Source organism: Balaenoptera borealis (genome assembly GCF_965194805.1).
Source record: "Balaenoptera borealis genome assembly, chromosome: 19".
Taxonomy (NCBI): Eukaryota; Metazoa; Chordata; class Mammalia; order Artiodactyla; family Balaenopteridae; genus Balaenoptera; species Balaenoptera borealis.
The window spans coordinates 60,667,953-60,689,519 of record NC_138878.1 but is presented as its reverse complement, the minus strand read 5'-3'; the positions used below and the strand labels follow the sequence as shown (position 1 = coordinate 60,689,519).

General features: G+C 46.0%; 1 protein-coding gene across 1 annotated transcript in view; it reads right to left on the bottom strand.

The window, feature by feature from the left end:
* Window positions 1-695: 695 nt before the first annotated feature.
* Window positions 696-21,567, bottom strand: part of SAE1 (SUMO1 activating enzyme subunit 1) — a 70,699-nt gene continuing 49,827 nt past the window's right edge. The window contains exons 7-9 of the mRNA XM_082370188.1: window positions 12,710-12,854; window positions 5,339-5,408; window positions 696-1,718 (exon numbers count right to left, since the gene is read on the bottom strand). Coding sequence (XP_082226314.1) covers window positions 1,626-1,718; window positions 5,339-5,408; window positions 12,710-12,854 — 308 coding nt within the window. The 3' untranslated portion in view covers window positions 696-1,625. The remainder of the gene's footprint in view (window positions 1,719-5,338; window positions 5,409-12,709; window positions 12,855-21,567) is intronic.

Sequence of the window (21,567 nt, the reverse complement as noted above, 5' to 3'; positions counted from 1 at the left end):
AACGACAGCTCTGACCCGTCCAGCTGTGGGACTTGGGGCATTTTACTTAAGTGTCACTTAACCGTTATGAGAACATCGCTCACTTTTTTTTTTAAATTAAATTTGTATTATTTATTTTTGGCTGCGTTGGGTCCTCGTTCCTGCGCGCGGGCTTTCTCCAGTCACGGTGAGCGGGAGCTACTCTTTGCCGCGGTGTGCGGGCTTCTCATTGTGGTGGATTCTCTTCTTGCGGAGCACGAGCTCTAGAGTGCGGGGGCTTCACTAGTTGCAGCACGTGGGCTCAGCAGTTGCGGCGCGTGGGCTCAGTAGTTGTGGCACACAGGCTTAGTTGCTCCAAAGCACGTGGAATCTTAGCGGTCCAGGGCTCGAACCCACGTCACCTGCACTGGCAGGCAGATTCTTAACTATCACTCACTTTTACTCCTTTTCCACTATTATTACAATTGCTATCCCTGAGAACAGCCACTACTTAACTGAATTATTCAACAGACAATAAGAATCAGAAGCTTCTGCATGCTAGAATATGAGCACTCTCTTGCTGCATTGCCCAGAAAAACGGTGGCAGGAATGGTGACGGAGGGGAGGATCTTTGTGTCACGTTAAAGCATCCAGGGACATTTCTTCAGGTTTAGGCAATTGTTGGATCGCTCCCTGTCAGAGGAAGAAGTTTCTAATGTGGAAGAAAAACAAACAAATCCTAAAGCAAATAACTTTATTTCAATCATTCCTTTTTAAAGAACCAAGGAAATATAGAAAATATAAAAAAAACACGAACAGCTGCAATTCAGGGGGGTAAATGAAGGGCCGATACAGCCCTTAACACGCGACAGCCTCCAGAGCGAGGGTCGGTACGGCATCGGCACGGGGCTCCGTGGGAAGGGCGGTCTCCTCTGTCCCAGCTCGCGGCCAAGGAGTCAGAATCCCCAGGGGGTGGGACCAGGGAATCTGTCTTTTTAAAATGAGCTTTCCCGCTAATATTCCATTTGCAAGGTCTCACCCTCATACCCAAGAGGACTTGGTGATATTTCCTCTCGTCCAAAATCCAGGCTGGAACTCAACTAATCCTAAACTAAAACTCAAGAATAGCACACCAGATGCCACCTGTTGTTTTTCAGAGTCTCAAACTTTGGAGGAAATACATTCCGCCTGCCATGTTTTTTCCTCTCTAAGGGCACCTGTCGGCCTTTGGAACTGTGGTTCCACTAGTGTTTCATCGGTCCTAGGCCTTATTCCCCACCTGAAGTCATGCTCCTCTCTGTGTGACAACAGGCGGAGACTAAGGCCGAGAAGGTGGCAAGAGGCTCCTAAGCAACAAGGCGTGCTGGCTCGTGGCCGGGGGGACTGGCGACGCCGTGACGAGGAGTCAGAGGAGGCTGTCAGGTGCTGGCCGCGCAGGCCTGGGACGGGAACGGCGACAGCCAGGACCTACGTACGCCCCTTGCTTAGCAGCCCCGGGCGCTGAGAAGCAGCACATCTGTACGACCTCACTGCTCACAGGAAACGGTTTGCATGGGTTCAGTGACTTCACTCTCCCTCGCCTGAAGAGGGCCGTCACGGGGGAAGGGGACAAGGATCACATGTGAGCAAGCCGCGGGCAGCATCGCCGCGGCTGCCAAGTCTTGGGTTCACTTGGGGCCGAGGCACTCCACAATCCCGTTCCCCTTCATGCCATCAAAGAAGAAGAAGTTGTTGTGAGGAGGGTCCCTTTGAGACAGGGCCTGGGGAGTGAAACAAGAAGAGGGTTCAGCTCAAGTGCTTTAAAAGGGATAAAATGGAGAAAAGAGAATAAACCCCCAAGCTGAAATCTTCTAAAAGCAACGTGGGCAGTGGGTCGCAAGAGACGTTGATTTTGCTCCCCAGGGGCTATTTGGCTATGTTGGGAAACACTTCTGATTGTAATTGTCATGTCCCTTTGCTCTGTCCCTTACCAGCTGTGTGTCCTTGAGCAGATCATTTAGCCTCTCTGACCTTTACTTTCCCCATGTAAAAGGAAAATAACAAATGTTTTATCCTAGGGATTAAAAAAGATGCTGTACCTCAAATGTCTAAAACAATGCCTAACATGGAGAAGCACCGCTTGGCTAACGGCAGCAATAATTATTTATGACTATTCAACTGAGAAAGGCACTGATTCAGTCCAACACGTCTGAGGCTGCAGCCTCCGTCACCTGGAGGGACGCTCACTGATGCAGAAGCGGCGCTTCCACGAGAAGGCGGTGCTGCCTGCCCTCCACGGGACAGGCCAGGGCTGGGGTCCAGAGGGCCTGGGACATGCCAGTCAGCCATGAAAATGATGATTATCTCGTGGGGTTAACAGAAGTTCACAGCACTGTTAGAGATGGAGTTAAGGGTCCCTGAAATTACATGCTGAACCATGTGTGTACCTGTGTGTACTGGGGAAAGGTCCATAGGCGATAGTGGACATTTTCAACGCAAGAAGGGTTACTGTTTAAAGAGGAAGACATCACCCACGCAGACTGCTAGGCAGGCTGTCACGGTTTCCGGGAGCACCGTGCTGTCGTCCCTAAGGCAGGACCTCTTTACAAGGTTGGGAGTGTGCTCTAAACATCCCGAACCTCTCCTCCTTGCACTGAGTGCCAATCCCAATCCACTTTCTCATCTGTAAAATGGAGACAATTATACCTATTCCGAGTGGTTATTCCGTAAATAACCATTCTTCTGAGGAAAATGTATTGAGCATCTACTCTGTGTCAGGTATTGTGCTAGATATTAAGGATTCTGAAGTCCCTCCCTGCCTGGGGCTTGGATCAGAGGTTTGCTTCTCTGGGCTGGCATATGAAATGGCAAATAAATGGCCCCTGCCTGCTAGGGCCCCTGGTGAGTATGAAATGCGATCAAGCTTGTAATGTGTCGGGCATGTAGCAAATTCTCAATAAATGGGAGCTGCTATGACTAACGGGGGCCAGAGGTCCTTTCCCAGTATCTGAGGCCCCAAGCACTCAGCCAGGTGGAAGGGCCCAAGAGCCCACAGGTGGATCTTAGACCTGAGAACCCAAGTTCCAGGAGATGACACAAGGCGTTTTCACGTGGAGCTTGATAAGGCTGCTGCTGTCACTCTCACCTCTAGTACTCTAGGTGGGGAGACCGACCGCGGACAGTGGGGAGAGAAAAGAAGGATGATTAAACCCAAGGAAGCGGGACATGACAGAGGACATGGATAGAACATGTGGTGTCTGGAATGATGCAAGGAAGGAGGAAAACAAAGATGATTCCAAGGGAACAGACTTATACATTTGCCCCCCTCATCTCCCGATGTTTACTTTTTACGGGTGGTCAGATGGTCCCACCAGGGAAAAGGGGGAGGTCTACGGCCCTCAGATTGTAGGCCTTTACCGCCAGCTGGCCGAAGCTGGAACGGTGTTAAGTAAGGGGGAGTGGCGGGGACAAGACAGCAGGGCATGGGGTGAACATGGGGCAAAAGGTAAAGTGCTTCCCAAGCAAGATGGGGGTAGGAGGAGATTCCAAACACACCCAGCAACCAAGAATGCAGAGTACTCTGGCTATCTGGGATAAACAGAAACAAGATGCTGGGCGACAGCTGTCCCCTGCAGGCAGGAAGGAGGGGGCTGCACTAGAGGTTAGGCCTGGGACGCAGAGAAGCCCCTGCACACAGTGGGGTCAAGGCCGCCTGCCTGACCCACCGTCTCCAGCCCACGTGAAAAACGCAGGGAGCAGCTTCTCAGTGGGAGGTATGGAGGTGAGGCTAAGGGCGCAAGGACGGTGGCCCCGGGTCCACACAGAGCCCCGCCGGACGGGAGGGCCTTTAGGGAGGGCACCTGAGGCCTGATGGCAGAGCACAGGCTCAGAAACCAGATGGCACGGGCTCCAGTCCCGGCTCCGCCGCTTCTCTGCACCTCAGTGCCCCCTTCACACAGCAGGGATCACCAGCTCCTACCTCTTGGGTTGTCGTAAGGATCAAATGAGTCTATCCACGTAGGGAACACGGTCTCTGTGCGGTAGGTACGCACTGAGCTTTCAATAAATGTTATCTACTATTGTCGTCGTCACTGTAGGCTACAAAAAATATATGATGTTCCCATTGCCCCCCTTATTGTTCCATCACTGTTCTCTTTCCTGCCTCAGAATCCTTCTCAACACAGTCCTCTGGGCAGCCAACTTCTCAGACTGGGGACATAGCTGAACTTTTTTATCAGCCTGGGTTAAGCAGAAGGCAAGAGCAAGAAAGCAGGCACGGCATCCCATGCTTCTCCTCTTCTCCCACGGCACCTCCTCGGTGCTCACCCCTGCTGCCTATGACATAGAAAGTTAGATTTAGGGAAAGAACAGATCCAGAGAGAAGGAGCAGGAAAGAAGAGAGAAAAAAAAGGCCTTGAGAGGATGGTGGGACCATCAAATTGAGTCAAATGTTTCCAGAGCAGGACAAAGTAGTGAGAGCTGGTCTCCAAATCGTCCTCCTAAGCTCAAACCTGACGTGTAAATGGACGTGGAGAATTGTTTGACCAGGCACGACTCTGCTCCATGAAAGAAAAGGACACCCCATCACTGCAAGTCCACTAAAGCAGTTAAGAACCTGCAAAAGGCAAATTCAATATCTTTGGGCAAATATCAAAGTCCCCAAAGAAAGTAAAATACATCTGGGGGTATGCTATAGTTCTGGCAACTCAAACGTTCCAGAAGAGACTCAAAAGGCTGTGCTAGTTACTTGGTTATCTCATGACCCTACATGAAATGCTTCCCTTCTGAGAGGGACAACGGCACCTGCCTAACGTGGGCACAGGTCACCCTGGATAGAGCCTTGTGGGGCTCCTGGCACAGTGCACGGGCCCCACTGGTACTGATCTCCCCCTGCTCTATACACGCCCATGGTGTGTGCAGTAACGAGAGGGTGCTTTGACGCCATGGCCATGGGTGGAGAGAAACTGTGAAGCAGAGGTGGAGAAGTACAGGTCGTGGAATCCCTTCTCTGGGCCTCGGTGTCCACCCCCTAAATGGGGGTCAGGACAGTGCCCATTTCATAGAGCTGTAAGAGGCAGAATACCTGACAAATATCATAAGCACCAGATAACTGGTTGGTATAGTTAGGGGACGGTGCACAGCACCTCACAAGCTCTTTGTCCAGCTCTGAGTAGGCAGGCACTCAAAGATCATTTGCTGCAGGCCCACCTGGATGGGCTGGAGAGAAGAGGATGGGGTGGAAAAAGGAAGGAAGGAAGGCAATGGGGAGGGCAGGAGACAGAGTGAGTGGAGTCAGAGAAGCCAGGCGGCTCTCTAAGACAGTCCTGGGTTCCCTCTGTTGGCACATCCAAGGTCATGGTGCACAGGGTCAACGATCTTCTATGCCACAGTGACTTTTTACCTTCACAATTTCCTGGGCCAGGATCCCTCCAACCACTGCACACACTGGGGCCATCTCAGAGAAGCAGTACCTAAAAGAGAAGACAAATGAAATGGAGCACCGAGGAACAGGAAGGCTGGTAAGGACATCTGGAAAAGGTCAGTAGTGGGTTCACCTGAATGAAAACATCTCCTACCAGGAGGAGTCAATTCAGACAGCAATGCTAATGCTGGCAACTAGGCGTGAAAATTAAATCTGATCCAGGTTAGTAGGTGGCTGGGAATGACCTCTGAACCTTGGCAGGCAAGAATTGTTTCACAACTTTTTTTTTTTTTTAAGTTAAAGGAAAGGCTATATCTGTGCGTCCTAAAAATAAAGTCCTACAAATATCAGATGTTTCAGTGCCCTGGTCACATTCTCGCAATTCTCTCCTGACCCACAATGGGCAGTGGGTTCTATATGCTATTCCCAGACAAATGTCAGGAGTAGGCCTGTGTTAACATGCAGGAGGCATGGGAAAGTCGGGGCCTGAGATTAAAGCACGGGAGCAGAAAAAAGCCTTCACTACCCACGTAGATACCAACCCTTCCGGGCCAGGATGGGCATCCAGAGGACAAATTTTAGCTAATATTGTCACCTGCCCCAATCACCCATCCTGGACAGCCAAACGCTTTCTCCCCCCACCTCCCCAGAGGAACCATGCCTCGCCAGTTCCCATCCCTGAACACAAAAGGGTTTTTTAAATGAGCAAATTGAGGTGCAGGCAAGTTAAAAGGAAAGCTTCCCTACGGAACCCTACCACGAGGAGACCACCTCCCGTCTTCTTGGTTTGGTACATACCCTTCTAGACATTTTTAAAAGGGCACATATCTAAATATATATAATTTAAAACCCAAGTCATAGCAGCTATTATTCATTGTGCCCTGTAACCTACTGATGGATATTTAAGCTGTTCAACATTGTGACCATACATCTTGGCAGTGGTGTCCAAACAATTCCTTATGGCAAATTCCCAAATATAGAATTGTTGAGTCCTGATATATTTTGCCAAAATGCCCTCCAGAAAGGCTATACCCATTCAGCTCGCATCAACTGTGCTTGGGGATGCCCATCTCCTCACCCCCTGGCCGGGCCCAGCACTCCCATCTGTCCATCCACAGAGGCAGCTCTTCCTCCCGCGTACCAAGGTTCACTGCAGAACTATAAAATACGCAGAGAACTATACCAAAGAGAAACTAGTCACCATAATTCTACTACTCAAAGACAGTCAAATGTGGGAATATTTTTCCTTTAAAAAAAATTCACCTACATTCTATGTGATCGTACAATACAAATTTAACATTCTGCTTTTTTTTATCATCTCAACAAAATGCTAGCAAACCAAACCAGCAACATATAGACACATGATCACTTCAACAGACACAGAAAAAGCATGAGACAAAATCCAGCACCTCTTCAAGATAAAAACACTCAACAAACTGGGAAGAGAAGGAAATTTCTTTAAACTGATAAAGGGCATCTACGAAAAATCCACAGCTAACATCTTACTTAACGGCAAAAGACTGAAAGATCAGGAACAAAACAAGGATGTCTGCTATCACCACTTCTATTCAACATTGTACTGGAGGCTCTAGCCAGGGCATTTAAGGAAGGAAGGAAAAAGAAATAAGGGGCATCCAGACTGGAAAGAAGAAGTAATACATATATTCATAGATGACATGATCTGGTATATAGAAAATTCTAAGGAAACCACAGAAAAATTATTTGAACTATTAAATTCAGCAAGGCTGCAGAAGACAAGATTAACATACAAAAATCAATCTACTTCTATACATGCGCAATGAACATCCTTAAAATGAAATTAAGAATTTGACTTACAATAGCATCCAACAGAATAAAATATTTCAGAATAAATTTAACAATAAATGTGTAAAACTTATACTCTGAAGACCACAAAACATTGTTGAAAGAAATAAAAGACTTAGGGCTTCCCTGGTGGAGCAGTGGTTAAGAATCCGCCTGCCAATGCAGGGAACACGGGTTGGATTCCTGGCCTGGTAAGATCCCGCATGCCGCGGAGCAACTAAGCCCGTGCGCCACAACTACTGAGCCTGCGCTCTAGAGCCCGCGAGCCACAACTCCTGAAGCCCGCGCGCCTAGAGCCCGTGCTCCGCAACAAGAGAAGCCACCGCAATGAGAAGCCCATGAACCGCAACGAAGAGTAGCCCCCGCTCGCCACAACTAGAGAAAGCCCACGCACAGCAATGAAGACCCAAAACAGCCAAAAATAAATAAAATAAATAAATTAAAAAAAAAAAAAAAAAAAAGAAATAAAAGACTTAAATAAATGGAAAGATATCCCCAAGTTCATGGATCAGAAGACTTAATATTGTTAAGATGGCGATACTCTCCAAATGTTACTCGGACAACTGGGTCTCTAAAGGCAAAAGAATTAATGTGGACCCCTACTTCACATCATGTACAAAAGTTAATTCAAAAATGGATCACAGACCTAAATGCAAAAGCTAAAACTGTAAAACTCTTCAGACGAGAACATACATGTAAAAACGGGGGAAAAAAAGATAAATTATATTTCATAAAAGTTAAACATTTCTACTTCAAAGGATACTATCAGGGAAGTGAAAAGACAACCCACAGAATCGGAGAAAATTTTTACAAATCATGTATCTGACAAAAGGACTTGTATCCAGGGACCCCTTACAATTTAACAATAAAAAGATAACCCAATTTAAGAATGGGCAAATGATCTAAATAGACATTTCTCTAAGAACATATACAAATGGCCAGTAGGCACATGAAAAGATGCTCTACATCATTAGTCATCAGGGAAATGCAAATCAAAACCACAGTGAGATGCAACTCATTACCCACTAACACTGAAACAGACAGACAATAACACTTGTCGGCAAGGATGTGGAGAAATTGGAACCTGGATGAAGTGCTGGTGGGATGGTAAAGTGGTGTGCCCACTGTGAAAGAGAGTTCAAATTGTTAAACAGAGTTACCATATGAGCCATCAATTCCACCCTTTGGTATACATATCCAAGAGAAATGAAAACTTATGTTCACACAAAAACACATGAATGTTTATACTGGCTTTAGTCACAATTGCCAAAAACTGGGAACAACCCAAATGTCCTTCATCTGGTGCATAAACTGTGGTACGTCCATACAGTGGACTACTACTCGCAATAAGAAGAAATGAGCTATCGATTCACACAATATGGATGAATCTCAAAGGTATTAGGCTAAGGGAAAGAAGCCAGACTCGAAAAGACTACACATGCTGTATGATTCCATTTATATTACATTATTGAAAAAGGCAGAACTACAGGGACAGAGAACAGGTCAGTGGTTGCAGGTACGGAAGGGGCTGATTACTCCAAGGCAGCATGAGGGAATTTGGGGGGTGGGGGGGTGTGTGACAAAACTTTTCCATATCTTGTTTGTGGTGGTAGTTTCACAACTCTGTGTCTTCGTAAAATTTTACGGAACTTTAAAACAAAACACACAAACAACTCACAGTACCGCATAACAAAAAAGAATAAATTTGACTGTATGTAAATTTAAAAAAAAAAACACCATGAGGAAACAAGAACAAATTTCACTGTATAAGTCTAAGTAATAAAAACTAAACAAGACAAAAACAAGCATCATCTCAAGACATAATCAGACAAGTCCAGAATATGGGATATTCTACAATATAACTGGCCTGAACTCCTAAAAAAAAAGGCAGTAAACTGTTCTAGATCAGGAGTTGGAAAACTTTCTTTGTAAAGAACCAGACATTGACATTCTGCTTTAAAGCCAAATAATTTTTTGGCTTTATAGGCCATATGGTCTCTGTTTAAACTCTTTGTAAAAACTCTACAAAAGCTGTCACAAATAATACACAAATGAGTAGGTGTGGAATAAAACTTTATTTACAAAAGCAGGTGGCAAGGAACAGTTTGCCAACTCCCAGATTAAAAGAAGCACAGAACCAAACGCAACAGATGAACTCTGATGCATTCTTAAGCATCATGTCATCATTCTGCCCCCCTCCCCAAAATAAAAAAGCAAAATATTAACAACTGAATCTAACTGAGTGGTATATAGATGTTTACTACTGTTCACTATTCTTGCCATTTTTCTGTATGCTTGACGTTTTTCATATCATTTTTAATCTGTGTATTTGCATTTGCTCTGTAGTATTAACTCTCTAATGCCTTTCCAATTTCTCTTTCTTATAAATATGATAATGAATATCTTCTGTACATAAGTATTTGCTCACATTATTTCTTTCGGGTATATTCTCATTATCAAGGAGCAGAATTACTGGGCTAAAGAGGGAACACTTAAATGACTCTCGATACTTATTTCCAAACCGCCTCCTTAAAAGGTTGTACCTTTTCCCATCATGCTTACTAACAGTGAATTTTTTTTTTTTAATCTACAAAGGATTTTTGTTGATTTTACATAATCACTGATAAAAAATATAATAACAAATGCAGTGATTTTCTCTGGTTTACGGAATTATGAGTAATTTTCATTTTCCTTTTTCTAAATTGTTTAAATTTTTTATACAATTTTTAAAAGTTACTTTCCATTCAGTTATTACAAAATATTAGCTATACATGGTGCAGCCAAAATAAATAAATAAATATTGGTTCTATTCCCTGTGTTGTACAATACATCCTTGAGCCTATCTTACACCCAATAGTCTGTGCCTCCCACTCCTCCTCATTTTCATCTTTGAATTTATTCCACACTATCTGATTTTTCCATAAGATATATATTATCTCTGAAACTTAAAAACCAGTAAGTTCACCAAAGGACAAATATTGTATAATTCCACTTATACAAGATACGTAGAACAATCAAATTCATAGAGACAGAAAGTAGAATAGAGGTTATCAGGGGCTGGGGCAACACAATGGGAAGTTAGTGTTTGACAGGGACAGAGTTTCAGTTTGGGATGATGAAAAAGTACTGGAGATGGATAATAGTGACAGGTGCACAACAATGTGAATGTACTTAATGCCACTGACCTGTCCATTTACGAATGGTTAAAATGGCATAATTTATGTTGTGTGTATTTCACCACAATAAAAAAATTTTTTTGAAACAGTAAAAGTTATATTACACATACAAATTATGAATGTTCATCACAAGTGTTTATAATAGTGAAAAACTATAAATAACTCACATACCCACCAATAAGGTAATGGCTAAATAAATAACCATATGGCAGACAATGAAACATTATGCAGCACAAGTGAAGTTATGGATCTGTATTTGTGACACAAACAAGTCCATGATATGCTGGAAAAAGAAGGCTATCACATGAAAGGTACAATCTCATTTCGATATTTAAAAAGAGAAAAAACATGAATAAATACACATACTGATGTCTGTGAGGCTAAACCCCCAAATTAAACCCCAAGTTAGCAGTGGCTACTTCTCACTGGGAGGACTATGGATGATCCTTTTCTTCCCTTTTATATTTGCTGGCAATGGGCATCTGTTACTTTCATAATCAGAAAAGCAATAAAGCTCTCTGTAAAGAGAATAAATAACATAACGTGAAGGGACAGGACAAGCAGATCACAGACAGATGAGGGAAATGGAGACTTGGGCACAGCTTTTCCTACTCAAGCAAGCACACCCTGCTCGGAGATGGCAGTGGGTAATTTGTGAGGGTAGCTCAGCTGCCAGACGGCGGCTCATTTCCTCGCCGCATCCTTATCCCATCTCCACCAGCCTCATCTCCACCAGCCACAGACGGACTTCGAGAGGCCGTCAACCACCTCTTACTTAAAAGGCAATAGAGAGGGAGCGCCTGAGCACATGAGGCGTAGTCACGGGAAAGCGGTTTCTGCAAAGGGGTAGGGGGGACACTTTGGAGAGGAAACTAGCCGGCAGCTCGTCCGGCTGTTAGCAGTTAGGCTGTGGCTTTCTCCTTCTGGGAAGCGGGGCCTCTGCCACTGGCTGGCGATGCAGAGGCAGGCCGTTCATCACTCTAAACACCCAAATCAGTCACTCGGCGGCTTCTCAGGCCCGGCACGCGGCACTGGGTGTGCTCGGCGGCCCTGCGGTCTGGCTACGTCCACTGAAGCTGGAGCCCTGCAGAGCCTGCCCGCCTCCTGCCATGAAGCGCAGAGCAGGCACCACTTGCTCCTCCACCAAGAGAAGTGTGCCCGCTGTTAGCCCGAAACAGGGACCCCGTCCCAGCCTGCAGTGTCATCAGCCCCGACCTCCCAGTGCTAATTTACAAAAGCACCTTGTAGACAGCTGCCTCTTTCTGGCTGAGGGCCCGGCAGGGGATTCAAAGCCCACTGCTGGTCTTAAATCGGCTGAGGTTTGCTGGTGTCTAAGCGAGGCTCCCAGCCACGAGTGAACAAGGAAAGGACTAGGGAATGAAGGGACTCCGATTTACTTTACTGCTGAAAAGGAACCAAGGTACTGTGCTGTTACCAGCGATTAGCAGTGTGGTGAGATCTTGGTTGGCTACTTACTAAAACCTTGGACAAGTGACTATCTTTCTGAGCCTCAGTTTCTTCACTTAACTCATGGGAAAATAATAATACACACTTTGAGGATTATTGTAACAATTAAACGTGGCTGTGTTGGTAAAGCACAGAAAGTCTTCAATACGTGGTGCTGTTGTTATTAGCTGTATAACCCCATACTAGTCACTGAACTTCTCTGAGCTCTAAATTAACTTTCCCTCTCCTATAAAATGGGCTGTTGTCAAGAGAGAGCATGTACAGAAAGCAACTACCACAATGCCTGGTGTTATAACAGCTGCTCAGTAAATTCTAGCCATCATTATTACTGCTACAAGCTGGAGCACAGCAAAGCAGTTTAGGGAGCCCCCCAAATACAGCAAAAGAGAGTGAGAGTAATGAGATGACCCCAGAACTGCTTGGAAGGGGTTCCTGACCCAGTCTCCCTTTGGACCGATCCAATCAAATCCTAAACCTGATTGTGTATAAGAGCAAAAGACTGGTCGCCTAAGGTGAAAGCATCCCAGCGCCTAAGGGCGAGGACGCGGGGAACAGGGATGCCTTTGCTGCTGAGGGTATAAACTGGTAGGTCATCAGTGGGGGCAATGGGGCGATGTCTACCAAATGATTAACCCGTTCTCCTGACCCCGCCACTCCATTTATCGTGCAGTTATACCTGCACACATACAAGGTCACCTCGATTTTTCATATACTGCTGTTGTACCAACAGAAGGACAGAGGGCCACAGGAGGTGGCAGAACGTGGCAAAGGAGGCTCTCCTCAGGGTTTTCGGTCTTAATAAAGCATCTCCCCAAATTAAGGCAAATACTGAAAACAGACATTTATCAATCCAGGCTAAACTGTGATAAGTACTGAGACCAACCTGACAAAGTCTTCGGGAAGCAGGTCAGGATTAACACCCAGGGAGTCAAGCACATCGTTTCGAATCTGAAGCAACAACTCAGAATCTTCCCCAAAGGTATCAGAACTAGGATCTCTTCCTTTATCTGTGCGGAACTTCAGGAGCACTGGGAAAGGAAGAAGACAGGTTAAAAAGCAAGTCTTTTCACAATCTACAGACTGGGAGAAAATATTTGCAAATAATGTGACCAAAAACGGCTTAATTTCCAAAATATACAAACAGCTCATACAACTCAACAACGAAAAAACAAACAACCCAATTGAAAAATGGGCAGAAGACCTAAATAGACATTTCTCCAGACAAGACATAAAGATGGCCAACAGGCTCATGAAAAGATGCTCAATATCGCTAATTATTAGAGAAATGCAAATCAAAACTACAATGAGGTACCACCTCACACGGGTCAGAATGGCCATCATAAAAAAAATCTACAAATAACAAATGCTGAAGAGGGCGTGGAGAAAAGGGAATCCTCCTACACTGTTGGTGGGAATGTAAACTGGTGCAGCCATTATGGAGAACAATATGAAGGTTCCTCAAAAAACTAAAAACAGAGTTGCCATATGATCCGGCAATCCTACTCCTAGGCATATATCCAGACAAAACTATAATACAAAAAGATACACGCATCCCTATGTTCACAGCAGCACTATTCACAATAGCCAAGACATGGGAACAACCTAAATGTCCATCGACAGATGAATGGATAAAGAAGAGGTGGTATATATATACAATGGAATACTACTCAGCCATAAAAAGAATGAAATAGGTGGTGCAGTGGTTAAGAATCTGCCTGCTGATGTGGGGGACACAGGTTCGAGCCCTGGTGCAGGAAGATCCCACATGCTGTGGAGCAACTAAGCCTGTGCGCCACAACTACTGAGCACACGCGCCACAACTACTGAAGCCCACGCACCTAGGGCCCGTGCTCCACAACAAGAGAAGCCACCACAATGAGAAGCCCGCGTACTGCAACCAAGAATAGCCCCCGCTCGCCGCAACTAGAGAAAGCCTGCGCACAGCAACGAAGACCCAACGCAGCCATAAATAAATAAGTAAATAAGTAAATAAATTTATTTTAAAAAAATGAAATAAAGCCATTTGCAGCAACATGGATGGACCTAGAGATTATCATACTGAGTGAAGTCAGAAAGAGAAAGACAAATACCATATGATATCACTTATATGTGGAATCTAAAATATGACACAAATGAACTTATCTATGAAATAGAAACAGACTCACAGACATAGAGAACAGACTTGTGGTTGCCAAGGTGTTTGGGGGAGGGAAGGATTGGGAGTTTGGGATTAATAGATGCCAACTATTATATATAGGATGGATAAACAACAAGGTCCTACTGTATAGCACAAGAGAACTATATTCAACACCCTGTGATAAACCATAATGGAAAAGAATATGAAAAAGAATGTCTATATATGTATAACTGAATCACTTTGCTGTACAGCAGAAATTAAGACTTTTTTTTTTGGCATCACATCTCTCTTTATTGGTGAATTCTATTTTAAAGACTAGAACTATCTGCAAACACAATATCAAGACAGCAACTAAACATAGACTAGTGGAAAGTATTAGAATTGAGGCTGACATAAATTAGCAATGATTATGGTACTATCATTTTATTTATTTATTTATTTAAAAAATTTTTTTAACATCTTTATTGGAGTATAATTGCTTTACATTGTTGTGTTAGTTTCTGCTGTGTAACAAAGTGAATCAGCTATATGTATACATGTATCCCCATATCCCCTCCCTCTCACCCTCCCTATCCCACCCCTCTAGGTGGTCACAAAGCACAAAGCTGAGCTCCCTGTGGGATGCAGCCGCTTCCCACTAGCCATCTATTTTACATTTGGTAGTGTATATATGTCACTTCATCCCAGCTTACCCTTCCCCCTTCCCGTGTCCTCAAGTCCATTCTCTACGTCTGTGTCTTTATTCCTGCCCTGCTCCTCGGTTCATCAGAACCATTTCTTTTTTTTTAGATTCCATACATATGTAACACAACATTTTAAATCAACTATACTTCATTCAATAAAATAAATTTTTTAAAAAGCAAGCCTTTTCATAATAAATAAATCCTTATAGATGTTGATAATTAAACACATTTTTTTCATTCTACAGGAAGTAGTACATTAATTAAAATGTGGGGGCTTCCCTGGTGGCTCAGTGCTTAAGAATCTGCCTGCCAACGCAGGGGACACGGGTTCGAGCCCTGGTCCGGGAAGATCCCACATGCCGCGGAGCAACTAAGCCCATGCGCGACAACTACTGAGCCTGTGCTCTAGAGCCCGCCTGCCACAACTACTGAGCCCACGTGACACAACTACTGAAGCCCGCGTGCCTAGAGCCTGTGCTCTGCAACAAGAGAAGCCACCGCAATGAGAAGCCCGCGCACCGCAACGAAGAGTAGCCCCCGCTTGCCGCAACTAGAGAAAGCCCGCGTGCAGCAACGAAGACCCAATGCAGCCAAAAATAAATACATAAATAAATAAATAAATAAATAAATATAAAAATTAAAATGTGGGCCAAGTGAAAGGTAATACTTTTCATTTATTCAACAAATATAGTCAGAAAGGTAATCGAATATTGCAAAAATGACTATAAGTACTGTGATGAGTGCCATGACAGTACAACAGAGGATGTGACATCCTCTATAGGGTGCTGTCAAGTAAAGATTCCCTGAGGAAGCAACATGAGCGAAGTATGTGTGGGCTTGGGAAGAAGGGTGGGGGCAACCTCCAGCAGAGGGAAAAGAGAGGTCAGGTGGAGGAGGCATGCATTCCAGGCATCAGTTCAAAGGACGAACTGCTTCAGCCAGAAAGGCCAGCCAAGTGCTCAGACTCATCAGACAGGCAGATCATTACAAACAAAACCTCCCTTACTTACTACAACCATTATGTCAACCTCCAGAAACGGACGTTTTGTTCCGGATGTGAACCAGAGGCAAGGTTCAGATGATGGCAGCAAATCAGCACTACTGTATAACAAGACCCTAACAAGGCTTGAAATTGTAGCGCAAACGAAAAGACACAGGCAGAAGCAGAAGACTGATCAAAATACAAGCACCTTCTACCGCCACAATGCCTTGTCTGGGTGCCCACTGCAGGCTGGCTGGGTGGCATTCTTGTTCCCCACATGCCCCCCAAGGCAGGCGCACAGTCAGCCTGGAGCCTCGTCTCTAGGGCAGTCCTCCTCCCACACCACACGGGCTGTTCCGGAGCAGAGGTAGAGCGGGGTAGATCCCCGGGTGCCCTGGGAGAGCCCCTCACGCTCACAGTTCACAAACTGCTTCCATTTAAGTCTCATCAGCATTTGCTGACTGAAAAAGTGAACTTATCCAGCAAGTTACACTCTCCCTCAGTACAAGGGGCTCTTCCCTAAAAGATAAGGTGGACTGAAAACTCAGGCAATTGTTGTGAGGCTCTTTAAAAACGCAAGTATTTGGAACTTGCCCCAGACTAAGGAATCATTGTCCTTCTCTTTGTTTTCTTAAGACTCACAGTTTTGGTGACGAGCAGTGCGGTGAGAACCGCCCTCCAAGAAGCAGTAGGAATTCATTCATTCACCTGCACGAGCGAGCACTCAGTGTGCGCGGCTGACCTACGTGCCGAAGGTCCGATGGTGAGCAAGGGAGTCTTGGTCTCTGCAGTCTGAAAGCGATGGCGGGGGAGGATGGGGAATTTAGGGGTCAAGACAGATGGCTCCACTGAAGCCTGAGAGAAGTTCATCAGTGGGCTACACAGTGTTCTGAGATCCCAAAACGTGGAGGCCCAGGTAGAAGAAGACGCAACCTGCTTCTGGGCTATGCTTTTCTCCGTGCCGGTGTCAGAGGAAGATCGCTTGTCATGTGCCCAGCATAGGGCTCTGCACATCAGAGGTTTTCTATTCTTTATTTTAAAAAGGTTCCAGAACACCTGTTTTGAATACTGTTTGCTGTCTGGGACTGTTACTCTCCTCTCGTTTTCAAGAACACAGCTTCTACAACCCTCAATTCTACCTGACCACTTGGCAGACAACTCAAAAGTCGATGACAATTTGGATGCTGGCTAACGCAGACCTGCCATCACCTAAGCTCAACTTCTAACTCTGCAGATGTGTCACTGGGATTCCAATTTGGAGTAAACAAATGCAATCAAGCAAGCATTTGGGGACAGGGTGGAGAAAAGACTGCAGAGTGGCAGGTCATCGCTGTTTACACCAAGCCTCTTTCCCAACAATGTCCTGTGAAGACAAAGGAACCTGGAAATCTGCTAGTCCAGTCAAAAGAGGATAATACTCCGAGCGGACTGTATCGAATGTCAGCACTAATTCTGTCAATCACTCCTGAGAAGATGGACCCAGAATGTGCATCAGTGTTGCCTGAGCAGATGACGGAGGCAGTGCCAAGGGCAGGCCGCTTGAAATGCACAGTCCGAGGCCCAGTGGCAAGCACGTGGGAACGGAAGGAGGCTGCTGGACAGCAGCAGGAGTCCCGCCCTAGCTGCCTCCTGTGCAGTCCTCTTATTTCTGTGCCACTGGGACAGAAGCACCAACTGTCACAAGGCACAGAGGAGAGAGGATCATTTTTTCAGCCCTCACCACAAAACTTTTCATCTTTTGGTTATGAAACACAGCTCCTGAAGCATACTCAAACAATTATAACAACTGCAAAACAAACAATGCCTACTCCATGCCAGGCACCATTCTAAACCTTTTACATCCACAATAACCCAGGGAGGTAGGTAGGTCCGAATGCTCTTCCTACTTTACAGGTGAAGAAACCGAAGTCCAGAGATTGAGCGGCTTGTTCAGTGGGACGGCCAATGAGTAGTGGCGTAGAAATGCCAATGCTGGCATTCGGAATCTGTGCTTCTTGATCCAGGAGAAAGTCAGGACCATCAGGAATGCAGCCCAGGGATTCCAAGTGGTCTGGCTCTTTGCCCCCCACCTCAGGAAGACTCCTATTCGACATTTCTGTGAGATGCATTTTCATGACGGGGCCCTGCCCTCTCTCAACTGGTCCTTTTTAAAAAAATAAAAAATAAATAAATAAATTTATTTATTTATTTATTTATTTATTTATGGCTGAGTTGGGTCTTTGTTGCTGCGCACAGGCTTTCTCTAGTCGTGGCGAGCAGGCTTCTCATTGCGGTGGCTTCTCTTGTTGCGGAGCACGGGCTCTAAGCACATGGGCTCAGTAGTTGTGGCACATGGGCTTAGTTGCTCCGCGGCATGTGGGATCTTCCCGGACCAGGGCTCGAACCCGTGTCTCCTGCATTGGCAGGCGGATTCTTAACCACTGCGCCAGCAGGGAAGCCCCTGGTCCATTAATTTTAAGTTACTAGTTCAGTGGGTGAGAAGTGGAGGTGGAGGCCGTACGAAACCTTGCCCATCAATCTTCAGAGGGTAAGACCAGTTTCATCTCAGAAAGAAATAAGACGGCACTCAGAGGAGGAGCAGAGGCAGCCAGCAGCTGGCCCCGCTGTTCCTCTGGGCCCCTTGCCTGTTCCTGGTGCAGGCCGCCTGGACGTGGGCCGGCAGCCTGGCACCGTCCAGATACCTTGCTGACCACATCTGAAGTCCGCTCAGGGCCTCCGGGAAGGGGGCCAGTCAGTCCGGCCACTTATTTGCAGCAAAGCAAACAGAGGCTGTATTTTGCACTCTTTTTCTAATGTCAGCACTCCAGTTAGCAGGGGTGGAGGGGGGGTGGGAAGAAGCCCAGTGCTCTAGACGGGCAGCAGCCTCAGAACTGACCCTAGCCCTGAACGAGTTCTCGCTTATTAAATTCTCCTCTTTGTTCTGCTGTCCGCCCTCCCAAATAGCCAGACACACACATACCACTGTTGACTGTGCATTTCTGAAGAGCACCTCCCCACCAGTTTCCAGATTATGAAACTATTCCATGAAGATCAAATACTGTCAGGGATGCCAAAAGATGACTCATTGAAACATATTAAAACACTGCACAAAATAAGAGTTCCAAACTTGATTAACTTCATCTGCACCTTTTAATTAACTCAGGTTGCAGAAGTCCGGGGGGGATGACATTCACCGCTACGGAGGATAGGCTGGGGTCTCTGCTATAGTTCAGGACTTGCCCATGTAACAGAGAAGACAAACTTTGAAAAGGGGAAACCAAGCACCTTTTCATGGATTAGAAGAAAAACTGCGTACGTGTGAATAAACTACTACTTTTGCAAAAAGAAATTAACTCAAATTCAATCTGAATCAGAATACCAGATTAGTGTTATAACAGGAATTTGGGAAGCAATGTTATTAATCACTCTATTTCTTTCTAAACATTTCTTATTGCATTTAAATGGCATGATTATATTTAGCATAATCACTAAGGCCATCCAAAGACTCCAGTATTTTTATAGGAAAAAAATGAAATCAATGTTGCAAACTAGCTCCAACTCAACTGCTGTTTCCCAAAACAGTTCAACTGAGACAAAGTCAAATCTATATAAAATTGCCTGGCTGATGCCTAAAGCTGTTCTGTGCCAGACACCCTCGCCCCATCTCTCTGGTGCTCCCCACCCATTCTCCCCAAAGTGGCTCACTTAATGGCGACTCATTATCGCTGGGAATGGCCTGGAAATCAGATCCACTCCTGGGTGACATAAACTTCCAAGAAAATGAAAAATAGAGTTATCCTCTTAGCTGGTAGCTTATCTGCTCAGGCAAGACGCTAGGTCTCACATTTAGTCAACTGTTCATTCAATGAATACGTAGCGAGCACGGACTCTGTGCTGGGCCTGAGCTGGGCAGGGGAGAGCAAGATGCATGCTCTGCCTCTCAGAGCATTTCGTGAGGGTGACAAACAAAAACTACCTATGAAATAACAAAAGGTGGGAACTGGAAAAGGAGCTCTGAGAGAGCGTGATGGGGTAGAAGGGAGTGGTCTCACCAAGCAGCCTGCCAAGCTCCCTCCCCAGTGGGCGGAACCACCTCATCTTCACAGGCCCCCAGCCCCAAACGCTGAGCCTCCCCACCTCTCGCCCTCAGCACGCTCACATGCTGCTTGCCAGGGCCTGCTGCGCCTTCTCTCTGCAAAGCCCTGCCTAGGCCTGGGGAGCTTTGGAATCCGCGGGCAGCAGAGTGCAGCAGTGAGGAGCACAGATCTGGATCCCCTATTTTCCTACTTACTGTGACCCTGGACAAGTGACAACGACGCCAAGCCTCCTCTGTGAAATGGGAATCGTAAGAGCACTGACCTTATTAAGGGGCTTAAGGATTAAGGGAACTGATAAACGTAAAGCACCTCGGACGGTGCCAGGTAAGCATCAGGTAAATGGCGCTACTCCAGAACTGCCACTGCTTGTCCGCACCTCCATAAATCCAGCTTGCACGGATGGCCCTTAGAGAAGCTGACACACTTGTTCATGCTGTGATTCCTCATGTGACTGTGTGACCACCACTAACTCAGCAGTGAGCTCCGGGGACTACAGCGCCTCGGCTCTGAACTATACTCTTTATTCTCCGCACCCTGTTCTTTCCCTCAGGGTCTTAATCTCAATTTGTGATTTCACAGTCATCTGTGTAAATTCACTTGTATAAGGACTGACTTGTCTCCTCCACCAGATTTTGGTGCTCCGTGGGGCAGAGACCATATCTGTTTTGTTCACTATTATCTACTTAATGCCTAGCACAGGGCTTGCCCCATAGTAGGCACTGAGAAAGTATCTGTTCCACGGGAAGCTTCAATGTTTGGAGAAGGAAGGAAAATCATCACACGGGTGGGGAGAAGGCTCACAACAAAGCGACACAAGGCCCTCACAGATCCTAACCAGGCCTGCTCTATTACTAATCGAACTGAATGGAGTCCTCAAGATACCGAGGATGGATCTGTTTCTCTTATCAACTATTTACAAACATGCTTAACATGGAATATCCAGCAAGAAACAAAAAAATGATACACAGTGTACCACATCTGCCCTCAAGAGGGAAACAAGATAGAAGCCTGGCTTTCAAGGCTGTATCCGAGGGCTAAAGGTACAGAACTGCCAGCCCACGGGGGTGAAGCTCAAAGGAGGGACACAGCTGGACTGAGGAAGGCGGGGCATTTCCAGGAAGCCACCATGAGTTCTGCTGGCTCTCAGCCTCTCACCCCTTGCGGCGTCTGGCCATCTGCTCAGCTCAGCTCCACACCACTCCCCCCTTCATCTACCTCACTCTTAGTTTTTCTCTTTAACCCAGAAACTTAAAAGTATGCATGTGCATATACTCATTCATTCATTTTTTCATCCACAAACATTTCCTGAGCACCTGCACTCCACCCCCACCGCCTGTGCTGAGCTGTGCTGGGGACCAGAAGGCAGAGCTCATGATCCACGGAGGGCACTCGCATAAGCCCCCGTCTGTCACCACGGCCACACAGTCCTTTGACTTCTTTCTCAGAGAACTTCACCTCCAGACTGGCCTCCCCTGAAGACTTTTTCTGAAACACCCCTTCTAAGCACCAAGCCCTGCCCACCCTTTCACCCCTCCTATGAAGGCCAGTCTCTGATCTCATCACTATCAGCTCAAAACAGAGAAAGAAAGTTGCCTCTTGTTATTTACAGCTCACTCTCTTCTGAAAAGAACCTGAGGCAGCTGGATGAAAGTTGTTGATGGGAGAAAGGAGAGTCCCACTTCTCAGAAATGAGCTGCCGGTTTTTGCCTACCAAATGAAAGACCACGATTACTCAACCTGAGCGAGAGGCAGAGGCGCTGGCTCTGTCACCCAGAGCTGGTGGGAGTGAGAATGCTCACCAAACCATGTGAAGATGTGGTATCGAGGATCTTTACAAAAGGTCATGCTCCTTGGCCAGTGATT